Source organism: Echeneis naucrates, chromosome 14 (genome assembly GCF_900963305.1).
Source record: "Echeneis naucrates chromosome 14, fEcheNa1.1, whole genome shotgun sequence".
Taxonomy (NCBI): domain Eukaryota; kingdom Metazoa; phylum Chordata; class Actinopteri; order Carangiformes; family Echeneidae; genus Echeneis; species Echeneis naucrates.
The window spans coordinates 4,586,210-4,607,158 of record NC_042524.1 but is presented as its reverse complement, the minus strand read 5'-3'; the positions used below and the strand labels follow the sequence as shown (position 1 = coordinate 4,607,158).

Sequence of the window (20,949 nt, the reverse complement as noted above, 5' to 3'; positions counted from 1 at the left end):
TCTAATAACTTCCGGTTTACTAACCAATGAAAAAAATATGTCCAAGCTACAAAGACTAAAAACATGAATTTTACATATCCACAAGTCAATTGAATAAAAAAAAATAAAATTAGTGAAAGATTGAATAAAAAAGTGAAGAATTGCTTTATTAAAAAAAAAAAAAACACAATTCATTCCACTTCCGGTTCACTTTTTAAAGATCAGTTCAAGACAAGATTGTTCCCTCAGGTAAAGTACCACAGTAAAACCTGAACAAATACACGTATCTATACAAAATAAAACACACAAACTGTTTTAATGGTTGCAAAAGTATGGTTATTACGATAAAAAGAACAGTTTGTAGGAAAGTATGAAAGCAAACTAGATTGTTGACAAATCTGGATTGCAATGCACTATCTCAAGCAATGATAAAAAAAAAATATATCTGTACATACCATAATTTAATAAATAATAAACACATTTGAATATCCAGAGTGTGAACAATATATTACATTTAATTTCAATTTGATTTCTAATGACAGTAAAACAAACAAACCAACAGACGAAGACGGAAGTAAACAGACGGAAGTATCTTGCTGCCGTCCACCCGCCAAAGTTTGAAACGGTTTGAGGGAATCTGTCGAAATGGCGACGAGAGAAAAGTTAAACAAACTGAAGCAACGGCAGAAACATTTCCGAAACACGTATGAGACGTCCAGTTTGGACTCCACCGCCGAGGAAACGGAGCCGCAGAGACACCGACTGAGGGCTAAAAACATCACGTTTGACGCGTCCAGCATCGACTCCACCTCGGTGGGAGAGAAACTGTTCGGCCGAGCGGAGGAGCCGGAGGACGGGGAGGACGGCGAGGACGGCCCGGTGGTGTTCATCTGCGGAAAGTGCAAGCTGCCCGTCGGGGATTCACTGGCCTGGGATGGAAGTGAAGACAGCCAAAATCAAATAAAGTTAAAGCGTGAGTACAAACACTTTGAGAGAGGTGTGATTTGAAGCACTTATTTCCGTAGTTATTATGGCCAAATCCAATGTAAAAAAAAAAAAAAAATGTTTGAGACAATCAAAGGTGTCTCCTTTTTTCATGATTTCAAATGTTTTCAAATATTTCAGTGATTTGTGGTCTTTTTAGTGGATTGTAGATTGTTTTGTCCTTTTTTTGTGAGACAATATAAAGTTTCCCATTTGGTGCAAATAAAAGTGATTCCGTTTTAGCTTGGTGTAAACAGTCCAATGTCCACAAACTGTTTTCCTCCACAAAAAGCCAAATCATCTTTTTCTTCCATTCACATAAATCAGGAAGAGATCGATCACACTCCACATAACTACGCCAAGATGGTGTAAAGTCATATTAATCTACATCCTGAATTTCATTTCTGTGATTCAAACCAACAAACTAGTTCATTATGGTTGGTTTCAGTTTAATGCATAAAATTAAATGTTTTACGCTGTTGAATATCTCTTGAAGATCAAAAATGCCTCTATATAAAGTCAATATTTCAACACTCTGGGATCTGTTAAGTTTACTTCTAGAGGTTGTAGATTTAACATTTGTAACCAACCTTATAAAGATAATGCTTCATTATGGTGCTGAAATGTGTAATATTTTGATCTTAGGGGTCACTGACAACGTTTTGGTTGGTGAGGAGACCCGACTCCATGAAGCAGGCAAAAAATCTCTATGGTAAGAAATCTCTTGTCCCATGCACCCATTCTGAATATTTATAAGGCTTCATTTTTACCATCCTGGAAAGCCTGGATCTTAGAATGAGAAATTAAATCCCTCAAACAGACTTTACAGCTGGCTCACCATATCCCATCCCAAGAAGAACCCAGAAACTGTAGCTGTACATTCATACTCCTACCAACAAATACTGCGAGTTAGTTTTAACCACAGCACAGATTATCTCGAGGTTTCACCGAGTTTCAACCAGTTAAAGTTACTAGTTTTATTATAGGGCACTGTGGTGGAAGTTCTCACATTGTTTTGGAATTCATAAAAAAAAACTCCTGGTATTTTGTATCTGTGTATGAGAACATGTTGGATTGAATGTGTGTCACTGTCTGATTTGGGCTGAACTGTGCAAATTTTTCCTCTCTGCTGCAGTTTGATCACAGATCTCTTCTGCCAAGGCTGCCACTCTCTCCTCGGCATGGTTTATTCATCCACGCCAAAGAAGCTAGACCACAAGAGATTTGCATTCTGTTTCAATGTAGCAGACATTGACAGGTGTGTTATTAGTAGAGCGCACAAGCTTTCCTCCCTTTGAAGTTACGTCACTGTTAATACATTAGAGTGTGCAGGTGCATTTTCACCACATTCAGCCTGATGTATTATCTGAGAATATCAAGATTTTCCTTGTCTTTTGTACGGCAATGGGTACAAATATATTTTCTTTATCTCCAAACAAAAACATGAATACTAATTTCTCAAACAGCAGCAGGTTTATTCTTAATGATTTAAACAAAAATAAAACCCTGACAATCACGCACAATTTTTTCTGTCTTCATACAAGTTTAGACATAAGCAGTAACTGAATTTATCGAGAAACACAATCCTGTTGACTTTCGGGACACAAGTAATTGAAAGTACAATCAAACATTTTTGTTTGCAAATGTTTTCATTAGTTAATTGAAGTAGTTGTGTTAATATCAGTCCGGTATCGTAATAATTAACCTTGCGTGTGATAAAATTTACACTGATTGCAGTTCTGTTTGGGGCATGGCATTATATTCCTTTAGTTTTATTGTTGTTAATGGAAATGTTCTGTACCTGCATTTATAAATGAATACAAAACTAGCACCCTCATACTCACAGTGTGTGAATGATTTGCAGCTATGTACTCGGCTCTGCAGGCCAGATGTTGGCAGCAGAGGGCCCCAAAGAGCAGCCAGTCACACTGGAGTACAGAGGCATTGTTGAACAACAGCTGACAGAGGTAAATTACACTACTGATGGTTTTCTTTGTTTGGTTCCTCTTCTCTTATCATGCTGTGAACTAAAACGTTTCAACTACTGAGCAAAATGGCTGCAGTCAAGCTTATTACAATGTACAACAAATACAGGAATGGAGTTAAGCCCCAAAAATAAATGAGAGCTCATTATACACATAGTATGAGTTATAGCTCTGAGTTCATCGTCTTTGTGTCAGTACACTCAGCACACGCACACTGCTTGCCCTCAGCCCTTTCTCATTGATTACCAATTCATAGGTTGTACTCATGATGACATCAGCTTCGTTCTGGGAAGTCCTCACTACCCTGATGGGCACACTCTTAAATCAGACATTACCTCATCCCTCTACGTCACCTCCTGCAAACAGATTTATTGACTGTTTCGTTTTAGAGCAAATTGAAAGAAGTATAGTTTCTGTAGGATTCAGTCAGAACATCCATCATCTGTTTCTTTCCACAATACTACTTTACACAATACTAATATATTTCACCTTTTTGATTTTTCCTGTTTAACCGTCACATTTTACAGTGTCAGATTACTATTTTTTAAGTCAAAATCTAGGGAGTTTAGCTCTTTCACTGGAATAGAACAGTGATTTCCAAAGTTGTACATCATCCTTTGTTCAAAAAATATCCATAAAACCATGAATTGCCCACTAGGTGGTGATAGCACGCAGAGGTATCTACCAGCACGGGGGACAATAGCTGTGATGGGGAGCATGCTGAGGAATCTTTGTTAGAGGAAAAACATGTTTTGATCTGGCAATGTCTTTGCCATAATTGTAGGATGTCTGTGCGGCATTTTGCATTTCTTGGCTGTGATGTGTAACTGTTCTACAAGTTAAAATTGTTTTGTTTTTACTGAAGTGATTTATTTTAAACAGGTTAGATGGCTTGCTTGGCACGAAACAGGTTGCATGGTCACAGATTAGATGATCAACAAAACCAAACATGCATCACCAAACAAGGGAGCACATTTCAAGTCAGTCAACTCTTTGAAAGTAATGTTGTCATACTGCATGTCATTCAAAGGAAGTCTCCCTGAGGTCGCCTTATAGTCAAACGAACTTGCTTTACATTATGTCAATATGCAGGTTACCACTGAAATAGTAAATTGTCATTTACTGCATTCAGCCTCAGTATATGCAGGCTGAAGATTAATCAGATTTTGGCTGCTCACTGATTTTATTAATTTAGGCGGTCTTAGCACCATCATTCATCGTGACCTACTGGTGAATAGTAACAAGATTATAAAATAGCTTTGACTGGGTCATGCATTAAAATCATTGCTTTCCATCTTCAGATGTCTGTCAGCATTACCTTCCATCAGCATTGTGTTGTTTTTTGTTTTTTGTAGTTTGTGGCCAAAGTTGTTTAAGGCAAAAGTTGATGTAGCACACAATCATTGCGATGTCCGAGTTATTTCTTCCACACCTTCATGTAGGTTTTCAAATCACCACTTTTTGGCATACCTAAAAATGTTTCTATAGACAAATTTTTAATTCAAAAGACAGTACCTGAGGGTATCTTTATTGTGATTACTGTATTTAACTTTAATTAAACTTTTAACAAGAATTTCAGCTTTACCATTGTAACGTAATTTGTAGTTCTGTTGATTATTTTGAACAGATGATTGAATATGAACTTGATTGTGTTTATCAACCACCTCAATACAAATTTGTCTTTGGCTCCTCCCAAATTACTTATACTCTGCATAACGCACCACACACCCTTGAAACCATGCAACATGAACAACGCACAATAGAATTAGATTAATTAGGTATCCTTGGTTTTGGGGATTTTTGGTCAGAGCACATTCATTTCGTGACTCTTTTATAAATTGGGCAATAATTTACTTTCCTGGAAAAAAAATGTCTTCTGAAAAGTATGAGCTTTAAGTTGCATCCCCAATTCTTTTAAGTAAGATGAGTTTTGTAGGAAAATAATGCTTTTTATGAAAGTGCGATCCTGAACACACAAAGTCTTTGTCTCATTTCTGAAGTATCCGATGATGATGCCCCTCAGACCGCCGCCAGAGTTAATGTATTCTGTCTTTCTGTCCTAGACACTTGTTTGGGTTTTTTCATCCTGTAAACTCGCTGACCTGCACACCCCACACCCCACTTCACTCCCATCCATCCCCAGTAACTTCGCCTTTGGGTTTTTTCAGTCTCGCTCCTTGTCCCCTTTTTCAAATTATCTTTACTCCTCCCCTCTTTCTTCTCACTGCTTCCTGCTGCTCCCCTCATTTTCCCACCTGTCCAATTTTCCCCTTCGGTTCTTCCCTGCTCAGATTCTCCCATAACAACCTGCTCATTTTTCTCCTACTCCATCCTTTATGTTTAAAATCTGTCTCGTCTTCTCCCCGCCAGATGAAAATGCTGGTCATGTCCATGGCACAGAGGCTTGAGGAAATGGAAGCTGGCCTTCAGGATGGATGTGATAAAGTGTGACAGAGATGGACGTAAACCTGTCTGGGTGGGTCCTTTGTCCAGGTGTTGAACATGCGGATGTAATATCATTGCCTCTTGCTCCTGCGTTCACACTAATGCTCCCTGTTCTGAGCTCTTTCTCAGGGGCATTCCTTCAGTAACACATTTTGTCTGAGCCCTACCTTGATTACAAACACCTACACACACACACACACACAGAGCTTCCACAGCTTTTCTTTTTTTTTTATTACCAATGGTGGAACAAAGACCTGCGCTTGTAATCAATCATGTTGTCAGCTCGGCTCCTGTGGCTCATGGCACCATCCGCTCTGTGTGTCTCAGTGCAGAGGGAAGGTGCGCTACAAGCAGGATGTTTATTTGTGCAGGATTTCATCAGGCAGGCTGCACACTCAGCACAAAGCCATATTGATTGGGCCATCTAAGGCCACATACATTTATTCTTTGTTCTCCACCAGCATGGAGGCTTGAAGGCAGACAGCATTGCTGAATATATGCGTTTAATGGCCAAAATGAATGACAATGTATTTGTATCGAAACAAGGTTCGGCACATTTTGAAGCTCATTCTTCACAAAGGAATTATCCTTTTTTCTTTAAATTGCCAGAATTTAAATAATTCAGAACCAACAGACACGACCTTACATCCCTTCAGTTGTTGCTATTACATGAATTGTTTATTAGTTTATTCATGTTTTTTTTTTTGTTTGTTTGTTATACATGTCAGTTTTGTCTTATGTTATTTGAGTAATAAAGAGTTCACCTGTTTCCAAGTACGAAGATATCACCACTAATGTTGTGAGTTTTACATAAACTAAAAAACAGTTCATAGTATCATTATAATCTTTTTAAATGTTACTGTTTCTCTGACTTTGTGCAGTAGCATTGTTGAGGATCAGTGGATCATCCTGCTTCGTGTGTAATTAGAGCTATCCCACGGATTTAAGAGTTAAACGGCAAGTTTAAGGTCTTTGGGACTGAGAGGGGAGGGGTTGGTTAAATATTAATGCGTTTGTTTGTTTACCAACTGACCTCTAATGTGCCTAGCAACACTTTCTACCAAGACAGGAAAAGAAGCTGCATGCTGTAGCGGTTGCCCTCCCTCACCCACGAGGTTTCATCAGCCTCACAGAACAACAACAGTTAGAAACGGCCAACCAGCACGCTGTATCCAAGGGCAGGTTGCGATGGCAACTGAGAGCACGTGCTATGCTGAGTGCCTGTTGCCATCTTGTCATCATGTTCACTACCAGAAGAACAGCCAGCCAGCTCGCTGGCTGGCACGCCTGTCAACAGACGTTAACCCCCCCCGCGCTACTGCTTAGACATATACATGGGGGAGGAGCCCTGAATCCCCCACCCTAAGCTCTGTGTGATGTTTTTCTCACTGCTAACCCCACCCTCAGCCGTTTTTCTCCCAACTGCTCCCGCTAATTCTCACCACCCTTGTCTGCTGGGGGGAAAAAAAAAGTCAAAACAACAACAAACAAGCCGCGTGGTGTGTTGTTCCTGCTGGTGTTGTTGGTGGGTGGTGGTGTTTTCATCCAGTCCTTGCCTGAGGATGAGGTGCCTGCACACATCCTGCACAGAATGTTGATGTCAGTCCACTGTCCAGGTGTGTGCCCCCCCCCCCTAAAACAACAGATTTGTTTTGGAGAGTATGTCCCAAATTGTTCGGTGTTCCATTCAGAGCATTAAAGCGTAGAGACTCTTAGCTGTGTTTGAAGTCAGCGCCACTGTGAATGGCCTCTGAACTCATTTGGCTGTTTTATATATAGACACAGTGTTGCTGGATGCATTGCACTGCTGAGTGCAATTATTGCACCGGTTTCACCCCAGTCGCCCCTTAAAGTCTCGACCAATCACCTCCACCCAAGTCAAGTCCAACATAGAAACACACACAGGCATCAGTCAGTACATCTACACACATTCTACGAGCACTTGGGGACAAAGGATGAATAATGCAGAGGTAGCGTCTGAGTGAAAGTCGCCTCCCCTCTTTCCCTCCTTTTCACCTTCCCTAAGCAATAAGGAAGCAATGTTGCCATGGAGGCAATGAAGCCTCGACACGCCGTCAGCCAATTGGAGCTCTCCCTGTGAGAATCATCAGGCCAATGGCTGCACGGACTGATGCTGCTGTTGCCACAGACACTGAGACCCTATTGGCTGAGCCCTGCTCTTTGATTGAATTTCTGATCTTGTTTTTTTTTTTTTTTTTTTTTTTTTAGAGAAAAAATATTTCAAGGAGTGCCACCTGTGTGCCAACTTACAAAATATGTTTGTTTTTGCCATGAAATGAAAAGGTTTACTTGTGAGAATGAAACAGTTTCTTTTTAAGAGGCTTAAGAAAATAAGCTCAGTGCCATTGTCAGGTCTGTAATAAGGTGACTTTTCTTCTTTCTTTTTGTATACTGATGTGTGTTATGATGTGTGTCCGTTTTTGTCCATTCAAGGATGAAAAGCAGCTCATTTCAATTTGATTTTAATCTCTTCTTGCTATTTAATAGCAATTTTCCGCTTTCCCCTCATATTATGTGGTTACCCCCTGACAAAAGAACCCCACCCCACGAGTTGCACATCACGACTTTATGACCAATTTTTAGTTTAACTCTTGACTTTCCACAGCGCTGTCCAACCATGAGGTGATTCTTTCATAACAGATCCATAGTGATATTTCTGCAGTCCAATTTTAATGTGCAAATAATTAAAATGTTATTCTTTCTTGTTGTTGTAAATCATAATATAGATATAAAAAATAAATATAAAAAAATCTGTCAATGGCACTTTTATGCAAATATTATGCAAAGTCTTTCTTAGAGTATATCAAGTATAAATGTTGAATGCTCCGTATTTCCATTAAAATAAATTTCTATATAAAATTATATAAATGATCGTCACTTCTTTTTTTCGCTTGGTGGCCTGTGTGACATATGTCTGACCAAAATCTCCTTTTTAGATCTGGAGTCATTAAGTCATTAACTAAGTCTGTCTCATCTTTGTCTTTGTGTTGTCCAGACTGGAAAATCATCAGTCAGTAAACTTCCCAAATTAATCTCAAGAGTCAGTAGTTTTAAGATGATCTTGGTGTCAAGAACAACTTAGCCTTGTTTGTTTCAACTGACAGCATTTCTAAGGCGAAAGCGTGAAATCTCTGATAAGCCACAGCCCTCTTGTTTCATTAATCACCTTCATCTGTGTCTGTGATGGGACAGAGTAGCTGTCCAGTCATGGGCTCGTCTGACAGCATAACCCAAATCCCCTCTGAGCACTCAAAGCCTCCTACTTCATTAGAAACATCTGCTTGTTTATTTGCCCTCACGTCTTTGTGTACGCCAGGTAGTGTGGCTGTATCTCACTCTCTCCTGTTCTCCTGTGTGTGTACTGGTCTGTGAGGTCGAACCAGCTCAGGTTTCCTGCGTGTGGGCGTCTGTGAACATTCCCCCCTGCGTCCGGCGCCACTGTGCGGCGGGATAATCGTCTGTTTTTCCCAGACACAAAGGCTCAACCCGTTGCCAGTGACACCCTGGTGTGAGTGTGTGTGCATTTCTGTGATGAGAGGGGGGCTGAAAAATACAAACAAACAAACAAACAAACCAAGATTAATATCATCAACATTAATAAACACCTGTATGTATTTATGAACTCCGTCACTCAGGTCGTGTTTTTCAAATAAGAAATATATTGGCACAATTCTAAGTCATCAATATAAACTTTTACGTTGAAATATAAATATCTTTGGCAGCTACCTTTTATTCTAAACAATGTAATTATGTCACAATTCACAATATTAAGATATCTATAATATGGTTATGGTGAAAAATGCCCCCCACCCGCTGAGATGGTTGGTGTGTGTGTCTTGTGTGTATTAATCTGTGTGTGAATTTGACCTGTTTACACACGGATTAATTTTTAAAGTAATCAAATGATATATGTGTCTAGGAAAATAATTTTTTCTTTATCTTATCAGTATGGCTTTTTTCCCCAACTAATGCCTCCTGAGATTAAAAATTGATTAACAATCTGTCTAAATTCCTCTAAAAGCAGTCCACTGTCACAAAACTTTCATTATTGATTAATCTGTCTGTTAGTTATTCCATCAATAGTTTAATCTATGAAGTGTTCATCACAACTTCGCAAAGCCAGGACCCCAAATCGCTCATTTTGTGTAAAATATTGACAGCAGATCCTCATTTTGCAGAATCTTATGTTGTGCATGTTTTATTCAAATCAATGCTAAAAATAGTTATTGATTTATTTTCAACTCTGTTATGTAGTTTCCAAGTCGGTTGTTCTCCGCAATCATCCTTTAGCTGGTTGTTGCATTTCTCAAAACTGAATTATTATAAATAGAGGAGGAATCACTTGAGATGCCTTCACTCTGTCACCTGCTGATGCTTTTATTTCGTGCTCACACCTTTCACAGGTATCACCCCAGCCGTACCACTCTGGTATTACCTGTTCATGCACTGTGGTTTGCTCAGCGGTGCCGTTAAGCCGCAGCATGTTTGTCTCACCAGACCGCCCAGGGATTTTGACTAACTGTCCGCCTGTCTTTGATAAACAAAAGGCTCGGGCTCTAATGCATTTTAGAGCCACTCTTGCCCCTCGGCTTTTATCAGCTTAGCCACGCTGCTTTAATCAGGCAGCCCCTGTTTGTGTTGTCCTGTGCATGTGTGTGTTTGTCTCAGAGCTGCTCTGTTCCCCTTCTTTGTCTCGTCAGGGCAGTGTCACCCAAAGAGGTTTACGATGGGGTTGAGGGAGCCACAGCTGAGTGGATTAATGGCCTGCATGTGTGTGTGTCCTGTAAGGAGGAAGGGGTCGTAGCAAGTGTGTGTATCTTTCAGCTGTTGCAAGGGTGTGTTTTTCTTTTTTTATACTCCACAGGTGGCCCGTGGGAAATGTGTACCGTTTGTGAGAAAAGCGAGACGTTGAGATTTTTAAGAAGTCAAGGAAGCTTCCATAGCAGAGGCCAAATTTCATGAAGTCTTCCAGGAGCTGCAAACTTCAGGAATAAATGATACGCCCCAGGCCCTGTGTAAATTTTACATAAATGGAAAAGAACTGTGGATTATTGCTGAGTTACTTAACTAATTATGATAATGTGAGTGAATTAATTCAAAACTTTTTTTTCGCTTATAAAAAAAAATTGTATATTTTTATGTAGGCGTACGGAGACTGTTAACAGGTGCATTCAAAGTACCACACAGACACATAATGGATTCAGTATAAATATTTAAAATACTTTATACAGGATAGAAATCTCTCAACACTCAAAACAAAACCATCCATTACAAAATCTTATAAAAGACCCCAGAGTCTGTATCAATCTCAGTATCAACCAGGAAAAAAGGTACAAAGACTTAATTTCAAATGTTGACAGAACAGTTCGACTCGTGAAACATTGCATGCAACTTTTCATTTGGACAGGAAGAGATTCTAAAGTATCTTAACAGTGAGGAGCCTCGTGTGCCTGCGGAAACCTTTTCGTGGAGTCGCATCGTTTCGTGAAGCAACTAAGATGCCAAGATTACGGCTCAGTAAGCGTTTCAGGATCCCTTCGTACAGGACAGCATAAGTGACAGGAACACGGGAATCGTACTTTTATTTACAAGCACAATTTTCACATCACTCTCGGAGAGCACTTGGCAATTTCTCATCATTGCAGTTAACATTTAGGACTATTGCACAAACTACAGCATTAAGACAAAAGGAAGTGAGTTATTTTCATGGGTGTTACTTGTTATCTTAAGAGTTGCTGTTTTTCTTCCCACCATCATATCACTCAGCCTTTGCCGAGGTTGATCAGTTTCATAAGGCCTTTGATGCTCTGTTGTTTTTTTTTTGTTTGTTTGTTTTTTTATCCTTTCTTTTTTCAAAACTGACTATGAATAGGTGTATCCAGCAGTGAGAAAGTCATACTTCAGACTTTAACAGTTTGAGTTTCCCTGTGGGTATAAGAGGTGATGTAACACTTGTGTATAAAACATTATCGCTGTGATTTATTACCAGTGTTGAGTGACAGTTCATGACTATACTATAAAAGGTGAGGTTATGACTCTGCTCTTGGAACCTCCTTCTATTTCAGTGTGTTGATTCTAATGGCACTAACGCTCAGACACTGCAACACTGTGGCAAAATCCACGCAAGCATGTCAACAATCAACTGCGGTTATACATTAGTGTATGAATAATGCAGAGAGGTAAAAGATGGTAAACACCGTTGTTACTATAGGTTTTGGTTTTCAAGAATAGTGCAGTGAGCTTCTCATCCAGTCAGCATTGAGGATACGGCGCCAGCTGGCTGGAAGTCAGTGGGTATCTTAGAGGGTTTTCACAGAGACAAAACACTTACACATGTAATCAGGGTTAGGGAAGGAGTTAGGGTCTGTTAGCTGGTGTGAATCAGTCTGCGGCTTAATTAGTAACCAGTTACAGTAATATTACATAGGAGTATCTCTTAACGCAGTCTATAATACAGTGTTTTGTGTGTATACATGTGTGTACACCTTGCTGGCAAGGCCCATGTTACATGATGTCCCATGTCCACTCTGTATCTAGGACACTACGAGGTTTAGTCATTGCCTCGGGATCTGTTTCAAATCTCATCCTCTCAGTGTCACCACCTCTTATTACATAATGAGAGCAGTAAAGAGAGATAAATTATATACTTTCATTCTAATCCCTTTTAATTTTCTTAATTGATTGTTTTATTTATTTATTTTTTCTCATTTGAAGGATCAGATCTTTTGTGAAAAGTGGCTCAGTCGCAATAAAGGGACAGTTCACAGTTCAAAAGGCCGCTCTGGAAGACCTCTCCAACGTCAGTGCGGCATTGAGAGGGGCCTTGAGTTCAGTCTGACTCTCTTTCCTTTTCTTTTCTCTTAGGTCCCTCAGCAGAGGGTCTTGAGTGCGCCTGAAGCACAGAGCAGAGTCTGCATGGGGTAGGGAGGGGGCGACACCACTTCCTCAACGACCTGTTCTGGTCGGAAGGTGAACGGCTGCAGCTGGACCTTCTTCTTGAGGATCTGTCCGATTCCCATGGAGGGGAACTTGCTGCGGTGTGTCGGGCTTTCGGGATCACTGCTGCCACTGTTAGAAGGAGGGCTGAATGCTGAGGTCGGGTTGAGGGGACTAAAGGCAGACTTAGGAGGGCTGAAAGCTGAGCTACCTGGGGGGCTTCCGATAGTGCTGGGGGGGCTGCCACTGGTGTCTGAGGAGCCGCACCAATCTGATGAGATGCTTTTCTTGGGCTGTGGGTTGACAATGAGGACAGGAGGACTGGGGATTGTGGCCTTTTTCAAGTAAGAGGAGTCAGGTTGGAAGGCAGAAACATGGCGGGGAGGGGACAGCGTGCCGTTAGTTAGCTTGTACCAGGGCGAAGTCGGGGCATCTTCGATTTGCTCTGCTTTGGCGAGGGAACCGAAGGAATGCATGCCAATTGGTGATGGTGCTGGCGGAGCAGGAATGTTGTGTTCTGGGCTCGTGTTGACTTGGGGGAGGGTGGCCAACCGCCTCCGCTGCTGAGGTGTGTTGGGAAAGAGAGGGTGGATCTCTAGATATTCCATCGATGATGACGCCACAGTGCCAGGTGGTGCCAGAGGTGAATTGCGATGGCCGCCAGTTATGGCACGCAAAAGACCTGAAGAAGAAATGAGAGACATTATAAAATTTTAGGAATGCTGCATTTTGACATTTGTTAAAGAAGCATTTATAACAGGAGTTTTTTTTCATAACCTCACTGAATTTAAATGTGAGAGCTGTAGCTTATCTGAAAATTTCTGGGTTGGTGTTCATGTGGCTAGATTTCACATGTCATGTCATGTTTATGGAAGTGAGAGGTGTGAAGACACATCTCTCACTTACATAAACTTCTGATACCAACACCCAGGCCTGAAGGTAGAAGAATCATCTGTCCTGATTTCATTCTTGTTAAGCCAAGCCTGTGCTGACATTGTGAACAGCCGATGGGCTTTTTCAATCACACTTGAATGAAGGAAAGGAGCTTAGGCCTTGGATTTGCCTCCAGGTCCTTGTCTGTCACTTGAAAGCTCCACTTTACAGAGCCTTTGCTGACAGTTTCTGACCACCTACCACTCTCTGTTAAAGGTGAATGAAGTGAATTTAATTCACAGAATTTCTGATCTCAAATCAGTTTAATATGGCCATTATTAAATTATTATAATCATGATTAATTACTACACTTTCTCAGTCACAAGGTAAATGAAATAAAATAAGGTGTTGGTGTGTTTGCCCTATGACTGGCTGACAACATGTCCAAGTTGTTTCCTCCCAAGCATGGATGGATGGATGGATGGATGGATGGATGGATGAACAGACAAACAATGGAAGCAGGGTGGATGGTTGGATGGTTGGATGGATGACTGGGTTACTACACGTGTGAAACAGGTCGTTGATGTACAAGAACATGCATGTTCAGTCAACCTACCCTGTATGAAGGTAAATAGAATAATCAAATGAGTTTGTTTTTTTTAAAGTTCAAGTTGGGGTTTTTTTGCAACTCCATCATATGAATTCTCACCTGTCCTGTGTTTCTTCTCTTTACTGGGCCCCTTGCTAACAGCCAGGTAGACGGGCGTCTGTTTGGGTGGGATGGTGAGCTTATCAACGTGCTTCCTCCACTGGGTCTGGAAGTATTCGTTTTTCTGCTTCTCTCCCTTCTTTTTCTCCTGGAACTGCATCTCCTGAGCAGAAACACAACAAAACAAATCACAATGCCACATTTCACAAAGCTGTTGTTGTATAACAAGATGTCAACACCTCATAACTCTTTCAAACCCCTCCATGCGCAGAAACTAAATTCAGGTGTCATGTGGAAACACTGAGATTCTGTGGAAATCTGCTCTCCTTACCCGGTACTCTTTAGAGAGTCTCTTCATTTTCTTGTTGAGCAGAAAGTAGACGGCCAAAGTGTGGCAAGCTCGGTTGGTGAGGACGGCGCTCAGCACTTCACTGTGCTTGTAGCCCATTTTCTCTGTCATATGCAGCAACACTGTGTGGTTTATTTCTTCAATGTGGATCCTGAACACAAAACAAAAGAGTTAATACTTTGTGTTGCATGACAGGGCATCTTGAAAGCATTTGATTTGAACCCAACAGCTTTCAAATGTGCGCGCGATTACCTGTTGAGGTACGGTGCCCCTGTGTTCTTGTTGGCCAGCTGTAGCCAGGAGTCAGCCATCACCTGATGGATATTGGGACGCTTGTTAGGATCCGGCTCAAGAAGCTTCTTCAGAAGACAGATGGCAGCTGAGACAGAGAGAGAGAAAATGGTTTTTAATGCACTGCTGTCGTCAAACCCCGCTCACTAGCCAGAATGGGAAATTTTCCAGTATTGAAACACATTTGTATAGATTTAATGTCAAGAACGTGGCAGCTCGCACAGTCAACAACCTTATGAAGCACTGAACAGGAGATATTCCAACATTGATCCGCCACTTTGAAAATAGTTTTCCTTGAATTGTTTGAGCAGAGCGCATATATGCATGACGCATAAGCCTGGACTTTATCCCTCTGCTTTCATTCTGCTGTTACCTAAGACAGATGAGGTGACATACCTGTGTCATTAGCTCGATTAACAGCTACTTACGTACACTGATTAAGCTGTGTCTTACTGTGCAATTTGGAAAACAACACTGTTGCATGCAAATGTGATATTTGCGTAATACCAGATCAATCAACCCCTATGCTGTTTTTTTCCTCATTGCTCACGTTTGGAGCAAATCCAAGGTAAACACGACTACAATGGTAAGCAATACTTACTAATACTATTTCAACAACTTCTGTAGAAGTCATATTTGAAAAGCAGCGATGATATATTTCCTGTTGTATTTCTGCCAAGGTCAACTGCTTTCCTTAGAAAACTTGCTTGTGTTGTTCTTGGCAGAGTTTCGCTTCAGTGGTAACTCTACTTATTATTTGAAAAGAAGTGTTACAGTCTTTTCTTTCTCTTTTTTATTCATTTATTTGTCTTACTTGGTTCACATTTAAAAAAATAAAATAAAATAAAATAGAAAATAAAAAACAGCCTTAACATTCTGAAACCAGACTTCTGCTGATCTTGTTCATTAAGGGGCAGTTGGGTAAGTTGCCAGTTGGGTAGCCAGACAAAAACCTCAGCAATGCTAATGAGGCTGCGGGGGCTTTTTTTGTGAGTCTGCTGTTTATTTACACCCACAAAGAGGGTTACTGGTAGTCTTTCCATCAATACACAGCAGCAGCTTTTCTCTGAATTTCAATCTGCCTTCCTCACGCCTCCTGGCAGACACCAGGGTTGTTTTCTTATTGCATTTTTAAATGTCAGCGTTCTTTCGTGTTCTCATATGGAGGGATGACCTGCAATTATCCATTCAACTTGATATGTGCATTCAGAAAAATAAATTAGTCTTTTGTAAGGTATGAGTTACAAGGTAAAAATTGAGGATTTGCAGTTGACCACAAAGGGATAATGTTCTTCTACAGGTGTACACCTGTGCATTTATTATTCACCTGTAGAGAGTGAAGGAGGTAGAGGATTCATCTCCTTGTCGACCATCTTCTGGTGCAGGGCTCGGAGACTGAAGGGCTCCACGGTAAACGGGAGAGTCCCCGTCAACATCGCGTACATATTCACACCACTGAGAGACCAAAATTTAAACATCAGGTCTGGATTGGCTCAGGTTGAAATAAATTAATTGATAAAAAAAATATGCAGATGATTGACAACAACTGATTCTTTAAAAAAAAAAATAATACAGAGAGTAGACTCACATGGACCAGACATCCACCTTTGGTCCGTATTTCTTCCTGGAGAGCAGCTCGGGGGCGGCGTAAGCTGGACTTCCACACTGGGTGCTGAACGGGTCTGAGTAGCCCAAGATGCCAGCGCAGTTACTGAGGCCAAAGTCTGAGGGACAGCAGAAGTGGGGTGAGTGTTGTTTCTGGGTTTATTACTGTCAGCTCGCCTCATCACAGTGTTGCACTCACAAACAGAGGTAGTTTACCACTATGGTGAGAGCTTGTAAGGGTTTATTTAATTGCTTTTAGCCCCTCACCACATGTCGGGCACTGTGAAATAACTCATCAAATCTTGTGTTTTATTATTAACTTCTTGGAGACTTCACTTTTTTTGCCCTTTGAGATTGTGTGTGAACAAAGGAAATCAACAACTGTGAGATACACACTGTAAATGTAAAAGTGTCTGAATTACCTATGAGCTTTATGTTGTCCTGCTCATCCAACAGCAGGTTTTCTATCTTCAGATCCCTGTAAGACAAAGAGAAAAAGGAGACATCAATGCCAGCAGAGTCTTTGTGTTTGCATTAGATCACTTATCTAAGCTGTTGTCATACAATGCACAAGTAAGACAGAGGTCAGTGGGGAGCCCCCACCCCCTTGGCGCCGCAATCCCTGACACATGCATACATAACCCTCCTAATGTGGGTCACACCGGCTGATTTTCAGGGTCTGTTGTGAGGCTGAAGATCCCTGTTCAGACTTAGAAATCCTGTTACACAGTCATTGACAGAAACTTAGTTCCCAGGCTCTCAGCGACAAACACTTGAACGTACTTCAGAACAGTTTATGGAATTTCCCTCTGAAATTTGATAAAGATACAGTCAGTGTGTTTTTCCCTGAAATCAAATCACACATTTTTTCATAATGGTATTTGCAGGACAAATGGTGCTGACATTTATGTTATTACAGTGCATGGAGAGCCTTTTTTCCCCTCCCTCTCTCTCTTTCAATTGCATTTGTTTTCTAGGAAATTCTCAGCCACTGTTTGAGAAACCCCTAAATCATCTCACTGCAGTTATTAAGTAGACAGATCTAGTTACTTATGGATTAACAGTAATATGCACAATAAAGACTTGGAGAAAGAGGATCATGTCTGACTCAGATCTTACAGTCAGTGTTAACCCAACAACAAAAGGATTTCTCAGCTATGGATGGCCAACTCTGTATTTTCTGAATGTTTAAATTAAATTGAAATGTGTGCATAGCTCTGTGATTTTTCTGCCTTTTTTTTTTTTTTTTTTTTGTGTTTTTCTAAAAAAAATATTTTTTACCTATGCACCACACCCGCCCTGTGTAGGTGCTCGACCGCCAGCACCAACTGCCGGATGTACTTCTGAGTCTCCCTCTCATCCAGGCGTTTCTTGTCATAGATGCGATTCATGAGGTTCCCGCCAGGACACAGCTCCATCACCAGGTAGTAGCTGTTCTCCGTCTCCAGGATATCCAGCAGCTGCGTGATGTTGGGGTGGCGAATCATTTGCTGAATGTGGCCCTCCCTCCGCAGGTTCTTGGTGACATACGAGTCCTTCTTGGCCTTCCGCTTGTCTATCACCTTTACCGCCACCTGGAGAATTTGAGACAGGATGTTTGGAGAGGAAGAGGATGAAGTGTGGGCGTTGTTTTAGAGACAGCAGCTGAAGTTTGACTCTGAGGCTGAGAAGAGAGTGGCGGTGCACTGCTGTGCCTTGAAGGGAGACTTCCGGGGGATTGTAGTGTAACAGGTGACGCGCTGCTCGGTCTCCGTTGCAGGGTCTTTAACTCGACACTGACCTCTCTCCCACAGCTGCCCCCAATGTGGGGCAACCCAGGCGCTACAGGGCCTTTAGAGCTGCTGGGGGGAGGTGTGTGTGTGTGTGTGTGTGTGTGTGTGTGTGTGTATGTGTGTATGTGTTGGAGGGGTTACTGAACCATCATAAACTAGGGAGAAAAGCAAATGTTACCCTATCTGTTGAGAAGGCGTCAAAGCCAAAAGGACAGTTGATATTCCCCCATTTGCCACAGAGTTTAGTCGCAGCTGAACACACATGAGAAGCTGTGACAAATGTGGAGTCCGGACTGAGGCTGCATGAATTAGGGCCCGCTCTGCGAAACATTTTCAGTTTCCAAGCAGACGTGCCCTTTTGTTTTTCTTTAATTACTCATCCCATTATCTTCTGTCTGTGCTTTCTGTTCATGTCTCATTGGAGAATAACCGCACAGAGCCGCCCCATAAAAGCAGAGGGAACATGTCCTTTACCTGAATGGCGAACACTTTGCTAATTACATTCGATAACACACCCATCTACTCTATTTCATCCTTTGCCCACATCTCCTTGTATCCCGTCTAGACTGAGTTCAAGAGCGTGGCTACCATATACAGCAAATCATTTCAAGGAGAAGCCACAGACATGGAAAGGCATGACGAGTGAAACTAATCACCACATCCATTAATGAAATGGTGAGGGCCAAAGTGGTTGTGCGTGTGTGTTCTCTTTCTTCTGTCCTTCAGCTTGTCTTCCTGTTTTACTTTCGCCCTTTTATCTTTGATAGTTGATTCACCTTTGAAAACCTTTTTACAGCTGCTAATTAAACTTGGCTGTGTGCACATTAGTGAGTCCATGAATAAGTGTGTGTGTTCACTAAGCTGCCATGATACAGTAATAGATGGCACATGTTTACGCCAAGCAGTGTGCATGAGAGAAGGGGTGAAGGGTATGTGCGGGGGGATGGGGCACTGTATTTACAGTAGGTTTGTCTATATGAGTAGACGGGGGGGTGGGGGGGGGGTGATTGGGGATGTAGAGGGGGAGGGGTGCACCCAGCCAGGGGGCTTCTGGGGGGATTCAGTTGTTTATCAGGCAACCCCTCAGACAGAAAAAGAGGGTGGGTGGGCAGGGGGGGTTTTGGAGGGGAAAGTGGGTTACAGACATGAAAAACACATGCATATGACCTCCTGGGCCCCCGGACCATGACAACACCATCTCTCACCTCCCCTCACTTTCATACCCCCAGCCCTTAAAACGCACACTCTCTCTCATCCCTGCATCCACATTGACTTTCTAATGATGCTAAAAAAGGGATCTGGGAGTCCTCTTATAACTCCTTTCCCCCTGACTGCCCTTTTGCTTGAATACACTCACTGCCCTCCACCCCCCTCCCATCGCCTGTTGGAGCCTGTATTCAAATGAATGAGATGGGAGAGCATGTGATGTGCTTGGTTTGGAGATTGCCAGTGTTTGCATCATCCTTAACAAAGAGAATGAGGGAAGGAGGGATGAGGAGAGGTGCGCTTTCCTCTCCCCCTCCAGCAACAGGATGGGAGGGGAGGGGGGGGGGGGCTCAAGATGAACTAATCTATAATATGATAAATTTGAATTTCAGTGTCACACACCCATGTTTTCTATTTATATACATATATACAAGCAGACGTGGTAATTGGTAGAAACATGAAGATGAAGGGGAGTGCTTGTTTTTCTAAAATGCAAATGTTCAGACTGCTCTTCAGAAGAAAAGAAAAAAAAAAAGCCTAGGGAGACAGAGAGACAAAGGCAACCAGTGGCCAATGGTTGCCCATATCAAAGCCCTGTGCTGGCGGAATCATAATGAGACTGAAGCTCATTTATCAACGACATGATTTCATATGCAAGTAGCAGCTCTGCTCTCTTATAGGCCGGCCAATTTCCCCCCTGTCCCTATCACAGACCTGCTGGCCCACAGCGGTGAGATCACCACCAGGAGCAGCAGCAGACAAAGCAGAGGTTTAACAAATGATCGGGCAGCACACACTCCTTCCCTGTCTGCAGTGTCTCTCCCACACACACACACACACACACACACACACACAAAGTAAATATTGGCAGCAGAAAACAGGTCCCGTTGTTCTTTTCCAACAGTGCGCATACAGGGCTCTGTCAGACCTGGACTGACTTGTACAAAATGCCCAAGTTTGTCCAAATAGCTCATACATGCGAAGCGTTGCCTTGCAGGAGAAAAGAATGCAATGCCATGCAGACATGACGGATGTGACAGCTGACACAGTCCAGTCGCACGAAATCTAAAACCACATCAGAGCATCTCCCGAAATGCCATTTGTTATCTTTAAAGGTTAAAACTCAGGCCATTGCATTCCAAACAACTTCGCCCCCCCCCCCCCCCCACACACACACACCTCTTCTCAGACAATTACAGCTGCAGGCACTTCATTAATTCTTCTGACATGCTTACCTTCTCCCCAGTCAAAGCGTGGAGACCTTCTCTAACTTTGGCGAAAGAGCCTTCTCCCAGCTTCCGCCCGATCAGGTAGTTCCCGACCCGTTTGGTGTGGTAGAAGTTCTTGAGGATGTCCGCGGCCGGACTGCATAAGGAGGCCGGGAGGATGTTCTCGTTGCCGGAGCTGTTTGCTGGGGTCTTGCCCTCGTATAACGCGTGGCTGTTGTCCACCACCATGTCGCTGTCCGCAACTGGCATCACAGCTCCCTTGTCAAGTGTCTCCTTTTAACAAGGGTGAGGAGAGGAGGAAAAAAAAAAAAAAAAGAAAACACCACGCAGCTCTGAGACCGGCAGGTATTAAACTCTTAACGTCCGGTAAAGTGCGTTAACTCCGGGCAGTCTGCGTCTCGCCCCTAATGACAAATTAAGGGAAGCCGGAGCTTGCGCCACCTGTTCATCCAAAGCGGGTGCTGAGCGCACTCAGCAGTTTCCGAGGAAAGTCTTCACTACTGTGTCAGCTCAGATTGAGATGACACACACACACACACACACACACACAAAAAAAAAATGTCAG

At 42.2% G+C, this 20,949-nt stretch overlaps 2 protein-coding genes across 2 annotated transcripts; one reads left to right on the top strand and one right to left on the bottom strand.

The window, feature by feature from the left end:
- The first annotated feature begins 601 nt into the window (after nt 1-601).
- Nucleotides 602-8,168, top strand: mis18a (MIS18 kinetochore protein A). The gene is made up of 5 exons (XM_029519570.1): nt 602-952; nt 1,609-1,675; nt 2,099-2,221; nt 2,828-2,930; nt 5,319-8,168. Exons 1-5 carry the CDS (start codon nt 625-627, stop codon nt 5,397-5,399), a joined length of 702 nt encoding a protein of 233 aa, XP_029375430.1. The 5' UTR covers nt 602-624; the 3' UTR covers nt 5,400-8,168.
- A 2,445-nt stretch (nt 8,169-10,613) lies between these two features.
- Nucleotides 10,614-20,633, bottom strand: hunk (hormonally up-regulated Neu-associated kinase). The gene is made up of 9 exons (XM_029520149.1): nt 20,391-20,633; nt 17,459-17,751; nt 16,600-16,655; nt 16,161-16,296; nt 15,900-16,027; nt 14,534-14,660; nt 14,264-14,432; nt 13,933-14,095; nt 10,614-13,032 (listed from the first exon to the last, which is right to left on the bottom strand). Exons 1-9 carry the CDS (start codon nt 20,631-20,633, stop codon nt 12,284-12,286), a joined length of 2,064 nt encoding a protein of 687 aa, XP_029376009.1. The 3' UTR covers nt 10,614-12,283.
- Nucleotides 20,634-20,949: the final 316 nt, after the last annotated feature.